Here is a 12,447-nt window from a genome sequence, read left to right as displayed (position 1 = left end):
TTATATATAATTAAATATATCTATGAAGAAACGATGAATTTTTTTCATTACAAAATTTTTCTTTATTTTTTCATTATGAGGTTTTTTCACGCTGACTACTTGAAGAATTTATCCTATATTATATTATATTATATTATATATATATATATATATATATATATATATATATATATATATATATCTGTGTGTGTGTGTAGCTGTGTGCTACTATTTTTAACCACATTGTCCCTTTTAGAAGTGAGAATATCTTTAAATTTTACTTGTTTTAGTTGTTGGGCTGTAACTATGATGGGCATCACCTTGAAAGGTTTTTAGTCAAAACTAATCATCCTCAGAGCTTATTTTTTTACTCAAGTCTGGTACTTATCCTACAGGTCTCTTTTGCCAAAATGCTAAGTTACCGGAATGTAAACAAGCCAACACTCATTGTCAAGTGGCAGGAGAGGGACAAATAGCAGGCACACAAACATGTACACACACACACACACACACACACACACACACACACACACACACACACACACATAATGAATTCTTATTTCTTTATTGCCCACAAGGGGCTAAACAAGGACAGACAAAGGGATTAAGTCAATTACATCGATCCCAGTGCGTAACTGGTACTTAATTTATCGACCCTGAAAGGATGAAAGGCAAAGTCGACCTTGGCAGAATTTGAACTGAGAACGTAACGGGAGACACCATTAACAGACACCATTAGCTTACTTTTTTTTTTGGTGAATATTCTCTTTTAGATTGTGTTTTGGCACTTTGTCTCTATCCAACCATCATGCAGAATGCTTGCTATTGTTGAAAAGAATCCATTTTTCATCACACTTAACAATATGATGCAAAAATGGCTTACTTTTATACCATGACAGCAAAGAACAGCAAGTTTCAAGATGACGTGTCATTTGATGCTCGTTCAGTTTGCATAGTACCCACTTGTCCAGCTTCATTTCAGATGGTCAAATAGAGTTGGAATCAAAACACCAAACCTTGCTGCTAACTCACACATAGTTTGAGATTTATCTGCTTCCACTACAGTTTCCAGCTCATCATTATCCACCTTGTTCTCAGGTCTACCACAGGGATGATTTTCAAGAGTAAAGTCGTCAGACCAGAACTTCTCAAACAATCGACGTACAAGTGCACTCATTCGCTATATCTTCACCAAACACCTCATTGACGTTTCGAGCTGTCTGGGATGCATTGGTTCCATGAGGGAACTCATATTCATAAACAACACAAGATTTTTATCTATCCATAAGTTCACAGAAATTGATTTACAAGAGAAAACTCTCACCATAATCAGACACCATGAATTGCATTTTGAAAAGTGATGATGTAACTCTTCAATGTTGTAAAACAAAGAATTGTCAGGATAAAACAATAGAGTTAATGACTGTCAAACTTGGTGCATAAGAAAATCGGACATTTCATTCTTAATGACCTGATATTCTTTTCAATTGGTTGAATATTACAAAAGCAATTCAAAGACAACTATAGCTCTGGGCTGACCAATGCCTTGTGAGTGAATTTTGTAGATGGAAACTATGCAAAAACCCACTCTGTGTGTGTGTGCGTGTGCATGTGTGTGTCGTGTGTGTGTGTGTGTCTTTATTTTCATTTCACCACTGCTTGACAACTGGTGTTGGTTTGTTTACATCTCTGTAACATATCAGCTCAGCAAAAATAACTAACAGAATAAATACCAGGCTTGAAATTATACTGTGGTTGATTTGTTCAACTAAACCCTTCAAGGCAATGCCCTGGTATGGCCTCAGTTCAATGACAAACAATTAAAGATCAAAAGAATAAAGCATGTAGGTGATAAATCTGGATGTTTAACTCTTTAGCATTTAAACCAGCCATATCCAGCCAAAATATTCTACCTTATTTTATGTTGAAACCGGCCAGATCCATCTTCTCATACCTACCCTACTATGTCATTCTAAAAGTATACAATCACATTTTTGCAATATTGAGGCTATGAGATAATACCTGATTAATTAAAAACAATGTGAATGAATAAACAATAATCAAAGAAATTTGAATGCTAAAAGGATAAGATACTTATTTACATTGCACTTAGTAATGTAATAAGCTTCACAATCATGATAAGCATTTTTGGAACTGTGTAGAATTTGACAAAATATAATCATAGCAGCATTAATTAATTTGAATTAATTCACATGTGATGCTGAATGTCTAATTGGATAGATATGCAAATATAGGTACAGGTGTAGATGTGTGGTAAGAAGCTTGCTTCCTAACCACATGGTTCCAGGTTCAATCCCACTGCAGGGCATCCCAGGCAAAGGTCTTCTACTATAGCCCTGGACCAACCAAAGCCTTGTGAGTGGATTTGGCAGACAAAAACTGAAAGAAACCTATCATATATATGTATATGTGTACATACTTACATACATACATACATACATGCGCATGTGTGTGTGTGTGTGTGTGTGTCAATATGTAAATGTGCCTTAACAATCGGTGTTGGTTTCTTTATGTCTCTGTAACTTAATAGTTTGACAAAAACAAACTGACAGGGCTTAAAAGAAAAATAAGTACTGGGGTTAATGTATTTGACTAAACCCTTCACAGCGTTGCCTCAGCGTGGTTGCAGTCTAATGACTGAAACAAGTAAAAGAATGAAAGAATAAAAGAATAAAAGAATGTAAATAAATCAAATGTTCAGAACAGTGTGAAAATTATCTTTATGATCTAAATTGGTGTATTTATTGCTTATTTTTGTATTTTCAGACCTCAGAATTATTGAAGAAGTCACAGTTCCAGAATACAGGTAGGAGAACATAAGCTTGGCCAACAATTTCTCTACCCATGCCAAATGGCTATGACATCATCCCTTTCTTTCCAGAAAAGTATGAAAAAAAAAAAAAAGAAAAAAGAAACAAATATGAGGAAAATATAAAAAATAATAATAATAATATCCCTTGTGAATGTTGTCATCAAGCAGGTGTTTGGCAGGTTTTTGGTTATGGTGTTATTGATCTAAAATCTCAAATGCATTTTGCTGTAATTAATAAATTACTCACCTGGAATCAATGGAGACACTTTCTCTTTAGATAGAGTAAAATGTCTACCTTACCTGAAAAATACACAGGTAATTAAACGTAACATGTAAGTTGAGAAGAAATGAATACATACAGGTGAATGCATCTGTGATGCTAGCCATAATGGTAATAGTGTACCTGGAACATAGCATCAATATACCTGTGACAAGCAGAATAATATATTTACAATAACTGGTAGTAAAAACAAAAAAAAAAGTGGTTCTTAATACGTGTGTATTATTTGGGTGGCTAAAGAGATATTGTGGTTGTAAATATTAGTGACAAGGTTACTCAAGGCTTTTAAATCTCGTTGCTAGGCAGATATTTTGTCTGTACACAATATTTATTTTATCAGAATAATATGAAGCATATGCCTCTAGATTTATTTGTCACAAAAGTGTTCAAAGCTTGTTGTCATGGACTGATGAAATAGTGTTAGTCATTTGCTGATTTAGTATTATTGTAAAGTTAAATAGCTAGATGGAAATAGCTTCAAGAGCAAAGAGGCTGTATACCTCAGTAGGTTCTTAGTGTTTTTTATAAATCTCTGTGTTTCAATAGGCATTAGATTCTTTTGAAGCTTTTTCTTTGTTAAAGTGGTAAAGGAAAGAAAATTTTAACATCATATCATTTAATTTATATGAAAGCTGTTGAAGATAGGTTCATATGCTTTTTTGCATATGAAAAAGTCGCACTGAAAGAAAGAATTCATGAATCTTTTGTTTTATTTAAACCAAACCTATGGCTCTTCATAGGTATTTGAAATAATATTCAGAACCAGAGCAAATAATAATGAAACCAATAATATATCTATTAAACAACCAAACCTGTCCTACCCAACAAATTGATAAAATTACAAATAAACTCATGAATTAAAAACAATCAACAAACATTCAGTTCATTTGACAATCAACCCAACAAACAATTCGTTTACAATATATTTTATACGTTTCGCCTCAATTATTAGAGTAAAGAAAAAAAGGGCAAATGTTCAGAGAGTAGTTATGTCTGATTAAATTATTTGTTTAAACAATATCATCTACATCAAAATCCTTTGTCATTATGATCCCCAAACCATTGTTCTAATAATTCATTGATCGGTATAATTAAGAACATTTACTTGTTTGCTACAATGAAGTAAAGAGAGATAAGTTGGCTGATAAGTTTAAATCTTACCTTGAATAATCAAACTCTGCCAGAACTATTTGTTTATTTGACTTAGTCTAGCTGAAAAAGAAAAAGAAAAAGAAAATAGAAAAAAAGAAAACACTACATTATATTATTTATGTCGCATGGAAGAATGGTTGGAGAGAGACAAACCATTCACTTATAAAACATCCAGCTCAAATTACTTATGCCAATGTCTGAATTTGCAAACCCGTCCAGTGCTAACATGGAGAATCATAGTTGAACATTTTTTATTCAATGTAAAGCAAAACCAAATTAAAAAACACAAATTTCCATTTACTGCTAGATATCCCAGCAGATTGCAAGCACACTTAGTTACCTAACACTGACACAGGACTCAACTCCAACAGGATATTCCTTATAAATCTATCACAACCCCATAAGATTTCTCAGACGTTTTTTTCTTTGAAAAGTTCTTTTAATTCCTTCTTGTTTTGTTATTTCAAGTGATTTTTTTTTTGTGTATATTTATAATTTTCTTGTTCTGTATATATATTTATATAAATATATCTTCTCCATCGAATTTGCCATGCTGTCTGTAAAAGTTTCCACATATATTGTCAGTCTATAAAGCTTGTGTTGTATTTTTTTTCAGTTTGTTATTTATTAGTTATTAGTATTTTTATTTCCATTCATTTGGGTTTAGTTTTAAGTTTCTACCTTTGCAAAATGTTTATCTATGTTCATGTACAGTACAAATTGCACAAAATGTATCTATATTTGCTATCTATATTTGTACATTTACATAGAATCATTATACAAGTTTAAGTATGGAAGAAATTATTTCAAGAAAATTATTCATTAAAATAAAATTTTTGAGAAATAAGACTTTTATTTTATTTTATTTCATAACATTTATATCTCTATGCTTTTGGCATCAACAGAGATGAAAGAATATTTGGTCATATTTGTATATTCATTCATTAAATCACTGGTTATCTTGCTATTTTTTTTTCTTTTTGTTATCAATCTGAAGAAAAAAGTCAAGTGCTCTTCGTGTTCATTGAACACAGACTGAAGAGATGTATGAAACAATATAACAAAAGTTTTGTATTTATACCGTGAACATTTTTTCCAGATTCTTGAAGTTATGTTAAACCGCACTATGAACGCTCATTATAAAGTAGAATATTTTCAGTATAAATATTTTCTCTAACATCATATTATTCATCAACACATCATTTTCTTTGCAACTAGATGCTTTAAATCACACTAGACTTAAATTCTATATGAGTTAAAAAGTTGGAACATGAAAGGGTTAATTCCATAAGATTAGCTTGACTGTCTTTCCTAGTGGCACTATCAAAGCCTCCAAACTTGATAACACACCTAGTGAGAGAATGACATTGGTATCATTTTGTAGTTTAGTCAAGATGACACAGACGTACCTATGTACTTCTGGATGCAGGCATGACTATGTGTTTAAGAGTTTGCTTTGCAACCACAACAACATCCTGGCTCAATCCCATTGTCTGGTATTCGAGGAATGTGTGTTCGACCAGAGCATTGGATTGACCAGTACCTTTAGCATGAAATTTGTTAAAGATAGAAAGAGCAGGAACCATTTGTATATACCTATGAATCTGTAAGCAATAGCAAGAAAACTATAATAAAACAAGAACTGGTGCTCTTCAAACTAAGTCCTCTGCAATATTTGTTCTGAAATGAGTAACAGATACTCCCCTATCACTCGCACTGTCTGAAATACAGTGAACCAGTGATTGAGCCTTTGAGAACCTATAACTAATGAGGCTTCTGGAGGAGGTGCTTTGTAACATACAAGAAGAATTTTATAATTTTGATATATAATTAATAATTAAGTTGACGTCTGCTGGAAACTCAGTAAGAGAAAAAAGATTTAAGATGGTTGATGAGGGAATAATGGAGAGAACAAGAATGAGGGAGTGAAACAGTATGGAAAGAGGTGAGTGTCAAATGGATCTAGATGAATATGATATGTAACTAGTTTGGGGAAGCAGAGGCAATAGTAGAAGCCACAGAATAGCAAATGAGGAGACAGTGCATCAGTGAGCAGAAGGTGTTGAGTGTTGGTGAGTCGGTCTTTGCTAATCAGTTAGATGACTTTCTTTGAATGAGTTTTATGATGTTTGTTCTGCAGCAGCAGCAATGTGGTACTGATTTCAATTGGGGAACTTTCTTGAGCTTTGAGGAAAGTCAGCAATTGTTTAGAGCTAAAGTATTTTCCAATCCTGAAGAGGGATGTTAACATTTGAGATAAAGTTTTTACTGTTGTGAATCTGAGATTGCTGTAAAAGACCATCATAGATCAGGAGGTTTAGTAACTATATCAACTTGAGCTGACAGAATGGTTAGCATGCCAGGCAAATTGCTTAGTGGCATTTCGTCTGTCTTCACATTCTGAGATCAGATTCTGCCAAGGTCGGCTTTGCCTTTCATCCTTTTGGGGTTGACAGAAAGAGTATCAATTGAGTACTGGGGTCAAGGTAATCGAGTATTTGCTCCCCACCCCAAAATTTCAGGCCTTGTGCCTATAGTCCAAAGGATTTATAGCTAACTTAAGTATTTCAGTTGTATACATTGTTCAAAATTAGGGAGTGGTAGGTACAAGAGTTCTTCCTTAATACTAATAGAATGTTTTTAAGGTTTTTGTTTATGTAGACAATAAAGGTTTGACATGTGGGTTTAGATCGTCATTATTTGATGTGATATTAGAGACGGATGAAGAATGGTCTTATCTGCATATAAGTGAGCATTGTTAGAGATGAGAGAAAGCTTGCCATTTATACGCAGGATGAAATCTGTGGAGAATATAACTGCACCTTTGTGCAAACCAGAATTGGATGTGTAGTACAAAAGCCAAAATCAGTGCACATTGCAATAGTGTGATCAGAAAAGTAGCTTTTAATCTAGATGATGATTAATAAAATCCTTAGGCAGAAACTTTGGTTGGAGATTCTCATGTCAGATATGATCAAATCTTTACTTTAAGAGCAAGTGGGTGATATTGCAGTGATCTAGCAATACAGAAGCTGTTTAGTGGAAGAAGATTCAACATGTTAAAGAAAGTGATTGTTAAACACTGTACCTAACAATTTTTGCAAATGTGAAGAATAAGGTCAATAGTTAGCAGGGCTGCAGAAGCTGCTTTTCTAAGGAATGAAATACACAAATGCTAAAAGTGAAATAAAGCTTGAAGAGCTTAGCCATGTAAGCAAGAGGATGCTTTAAAGTTCCTAGGGGTCTAGTTGGCAAATGACTTTTAACCCTTTAGCATTCAGATTTCTCTGTGAAATTTAATGCTCGTTTATGCAGATTGTTTTGGGTTAATCATGCATCATCTTGTAGCATTGAGATTTTGATGATGATATTGTAGGGTAGGCTCGAAAGGCCGGATATAGCCAGCTTGAACATAAAATGGGTAGAATATTTTGGCCAGATATGGTCAGTATAAATGCTAAAGGGTTAAATGACTAGTAGCAGTTTGGTATGGGGAGGTTTACAGATTGTGCAATACTTAAAGGCATCTTTTATAAAATAGAAATTGCATTAGCAAGAAAAGCTGACAAGCTGGTAAAAATGAGTGAGTTTTTCCAGATGTTCTAAGACATTTTCTTTCTCTGTACAGATGCTGTAGAGTGGTGTGAACCACTTGGATGGTATAATGTTATGATCTTTGGTTGAATGAAATATCAAATGTAACCAAGAAGATTTAACTTCAGAGGTAGCTAAAAACAAAAGAATCAATGCCTGCCATTATCAATATAAATTTTGCATATTTTAAGAAATATTTTAAAGAATAATTTAAGATTACTTAAAATACGTAATATATTTAGTTGGATTATGTTCCACATACTCAAGACAGCTGAGTATATGATATTAATTCTGAGCAACATGTATAGGATTTTATAGGGGGAATAAATGTTGAGATCTGATGTGTTTTCTGGCCAGGAAAAGAGAGATTAGTCTTTATTTTGTTATGGACACAAGCAGGCCAGATGTAAGTGATGGGCTGTTGAAAAATTCCTGGCTTTAGGTAAAAGAAAGTACCAGAAGATCAGTTAATTATGATTTTATGCAACATATTCCCCACAGATTCACACACTTATTGCAGTGATCCTTCAGTTTTTTTAAACCCTGTAAAAGACCTGGGAAGGTTTGGCTTCCAACCAGGCCTTTCATGATACCCTTAAAGCCAGGAACTTTTCAATACCCACTCATATATGTAGTGAATTTGAAATTTCTGGTTGTCTGTTATTTGTGTTTAGAAAGGTATTAGATATGTTCTTTGTGTAGATATTGTACAATTGAAGGAAACGAGACTAACATGGCTGCATTTTGCAATATTCAATTTTTTCTAAAAGTTTCTATCAAATTCTTTCTAAATTTGTTTGGATGGTGGCCATTTATATGGCAGGATGCTACCAGTCAATCATCCTAACAGATAATTATGTTTAGGGAATTGAAATTGTTTTGTTCTACAACCCAATCCAGTCACATATTTAACTTCATCTTAGTTGCTTATGAGAGCATAAAGTATCCATCAAATATCCTTTTTTTTTCACTCAGAAGAAACCATCAAAAGAAAGAAATTACTTAGCATACATTATGACACCAACATCAGTTTGGAAGAGGGGCTTTGAGATAGGTGGGTAGAATTCTATATTAAAAGAGATTGTGTTGTCTGTAAGTCTACATTTGTAATCTGTGTAAATTTCCTATGGTCCTTCAAAGTTATATAAGACTTGCACATGACTAATCTTTCATCATTTACCTTTTCTTGTTTCATCATTGCACTATGGCCATGCTGGGGCACTACCTTGAAATATTTTGGTAGAACAAATTGAACCCAGTAAGAAAAATCTAGCTAAGTTTCTAATCTCTTGATGATTTTGGAAGTTATTTGCATATTTAAAAAAATTTACCCTTTCATATGATATTGATGAGGTCAGTTTTGAAGTTTTTTTATTCCTTATTTTTAGAGAAGAGTAGGGACATTTATGTATTCTGAAGTCAAAGACATTGTTGTTGCTATCATTCTTGTTGTTTAGTATCAGATTAATTTTCTTTAAGTAGATCTATGATCAGAGATGGTCCAAACTTGGCAATCTCCACTTTTTATGTAGGCAAGATTATTTAATCTGATATGTCCTTTATTTAATTTACGCATGATCTGAAAGAGATTTGATTGATATTTCAAGCATATCTAATGACCACATAGAGGTTTGCAACAGAAGTGAAACTGTCACTAAATGACCTTTGACATGAGACTTTTCAATAATACTTTAATGTACAACTTTCCAAAACTACTTTAGGCATGAAAAAGGGAAATGATAAACTAAGAACAGTAGTGGAGTGAAGCCTCAGCTTTGGATAGATTAATATGCTCTACTACGGGTTTTGAGTATTTTTGTATTGCCATTGTAAGAGCAAATGTGTGTGTGTGTATGTATATATGATAGATAGATAGATAGATAGATAGATAGATAGATAGATAGATAGATGGCAAGAAGAAAATGGAGGGGATACAGAAATAGTATACATCAACTGTTAAACATTATATTATGTCTATTTATTTATTCTAAAATATTTATGAGAATATATACATATGTAAAGACTGTGTATTACATACATACGTACCAGTAATTCATAGAATAGAAAAAGAACAGAGCAAGAGAGAGAAAGAGAAGAGAGAAAGTGTTTCAAATGGGCAGTACTGGCACATGCACACATACATACACTCTCACTCATACAAATGAGTTTGTCCTTTTTCTATTCTATGAATTACTGGCACGTATGTATGTAATACACAGTCTTTACATATGTATATATATTCTCAGAAATGTTTTAGAATAAATAAATAGACATAATATTATGTCTAACAGTTGATATTTATTATTTCTGTATCCTCTCCATTTTCTTCTTGCCGTGTAGATTAAGGTAAACCACTTTTTACCCTTGCCCATTTATTACACTCAATAGGGAAATTGCCACACAATAATCAGCACTTGTGTATTAATAATAGGGTATTCTACCAGCAGTATATTGGATAGGTACTATCCCTTAGTTGGTTGGATTCACAACCTCTAACTCTCACTGAATTATATATAGATAATTGCTAAATGTCCTTTAGATTTGAAATCTTAATTGTTGATATGACATGGTATGTCATAAGTGTCTGTATATTGTGTTCTTTGTCAATTTAGTTGTAAAATAAACAGATTAATCAACGGAATGCAGTGTCTGCAAGTTGATGAGTACCTCATATTCCCCTCCATTTTCTTATTGCTATATAGATATATATACATATACTTGTAATTTTTGTTCATATATAAGATATCTAATATTGGAGTGCTAACAATAGATTCCTGTGGTGTAAAAAGTCTGTCATACTGTGGAAAAGTAATGGTAAAGGTGTGTGATGTGTGATAGAGAAAAACAGAGGTAGAGACAGACAGAGAGAGCAAGAGAGAGAAAGAGAAGAGAGAAAGTGTTTCAAATGGGCAGTACTGGCACGTGCACACATACATACACTCACACTCATACTCATACAAATGAGTTTGATGCACATACACTCACTCAGAAAACAATTAGCTGTGTTGTGTGTATGTGTATATGATTGTTAGAAAGTGAAAAGGTGTATGCGTATATGTGTATACACAATTAGTGTTCATATGTGTATGGGGGGAAAATATCTTTCTTTCATCTTTTACTTGTTCCACTCATTTGACTATGGTTATCCATGGTAAGAGCACTGCTGTGAAGAATTTTATATACTAGTACTATTTTTATTCTTTTTTCCTAAAAACGATTCTGCCAGCTCACCACCTTCTTTCGGTTTCTGTCTACCAAATCCACTCACAACGCTTTGGTTGACCTGAGGCTATAGTAGAAGACTCTTGCCCAAGGTACCATGCAGTGGGACTAAACCCAGAACCATGTGGTTGGGAAGCAAGCTTCTTACTACACAGTCATACCTGCACTTATTAATAATTATATTTATAAATTCCTTCATAAAACCTTCTGAAATGGTGTATCAGCAGTTTTTCTAATTATCTATATATCAATTCTATGCTCCTAACTTTCTTCATAAAAGATGTGCAATGGTATATTCTGGATACAGGTGTTTCAAACTATATAGTATCAAGTGATTCGGAAATTATTTTATTAGCTAAACAGAATTAGTTGGTTACAACAATCAAAGATCATGGATCACAATAGCAAGAATGGAGAGAATAGAGGTAGAGAATTTACACACAAGGTACAGAAAAAGACTAGAAAAGGGCAAAGAGAAAAAAATAAGAATTAAGAATAAAGACAGAAAAGCCATTAACCCTTTTGTTACCATATTTTTATTGAGATACTCTGTGTTTCTTTCAATTAATTATAAATATAACAAAGAATTTAGAAAATTAATTCAGTTATCTTTAAGCTAGTGTTTGGAACATAAATTGTGACTAAGGTTTGGTGGAAGATTTTAATTCAGAACTTTTGAGAACAAAACATTTTTACTACTGAGCCAGAGCCAGTTTCAGTTGGGTTGGGTTGGTATCAAAAGGGTTAAGCTTTAACTCAGGTGGAAAGGAATGAAATTATTCCAAGAAATAGAACTAGACGGTGTTATGTAACAAATGATAAAGCAAGAACCAATAAACAAAAAAAAAACCCGGAGAATTGTTAATCAAGAAAGGATGCAAAATATGATGTTAAACAAAAATATTTTGCATAAGCCAGAATGAGAAAACAGGTTAGAAGAGAAAACATGACAGAAGAGACAACATTTTGCAGAAAGTAACCAAAGGATTATGAAAGATATGATTGGATATTATAACCAAGTGAGGAGATGTTTATGACTGACATTGTCCCACAAAATGTACCTCCAGAATTTCCATTGTTATTGCTACTATATATAAATAATGCTCAACATTATTCTTTTTCTGTCTTCCTTGAATTTGTATAGTACATGTACAGATATTTAAATGCCTCTAGTCATATAATGTGAGTGCCTTATATGTATTAAAATATGAGGTGAATCAAGAAAAACTCAGTCCAACACAATTCTTTCCTTAAATTTACTTTAAAAAATTGCTTAAATAACATTGCTCAATGTATGAATCACAAAATTTCTTTTAACCTAACAAGTCACTTGCTATCATTTACTGCTTGCATGAGTATAACCTTTCACTAAATTATATTGCAAGCA

The 12,447-nt window shown here is 32.9% G+C and overlaps 1 protein-coding gene across 8 annotated transcripts in view; it reads left to right on the top strand.

Moving 5' to 3' along the window:
• The window catches only part of LOC128249436 (protocadherin alpha-6-like), a 179,244-nt gene that overhangs the window by 85,543 nt on the left and 81,254 nt on the right, over window positions 1–12,447 (top strand). For 7 of the 8 annotated variants that reach the window (XR_016244379.1, XR_016244378.1, XM_089363275.1 and 4 more), the window contains one exon: window positions 2,767–2,806. Coding sequence is in view for 5 of the 8 variants with exons in the window: in XM_089363275.1 (XP_089219401.1) it covers window positions 2,767–2,806 (40 nt within the window). In the remaining 3 variants the exon portion in view is untranslated. Of the gene's footprint in view, window positions 1–2,766; window positions 5,208–12,447 lie in introns of those variants that run through there. The other variant, XR_016244377.1, reaches the window with a different exon arrangement.

The sequence above is a fragment of the Octopus bimaculoides genome, chromosome 14 (assembly GCF_046866305.1).
Source record: "Octopus bimaculoides isolate indiv1 chromosome 14, ASM4686630v1, whole genome shotgun sequence".
Lineage (NCBI taxonomy): Eukaryota > Metazoa > Mollusca > Cephalopoda > Octopoda > Octopodidae > Octopus > Octopus bimaculoides.
This window is presented reverse-complemented; position numbering and strand designations above follow the sequence as displayed.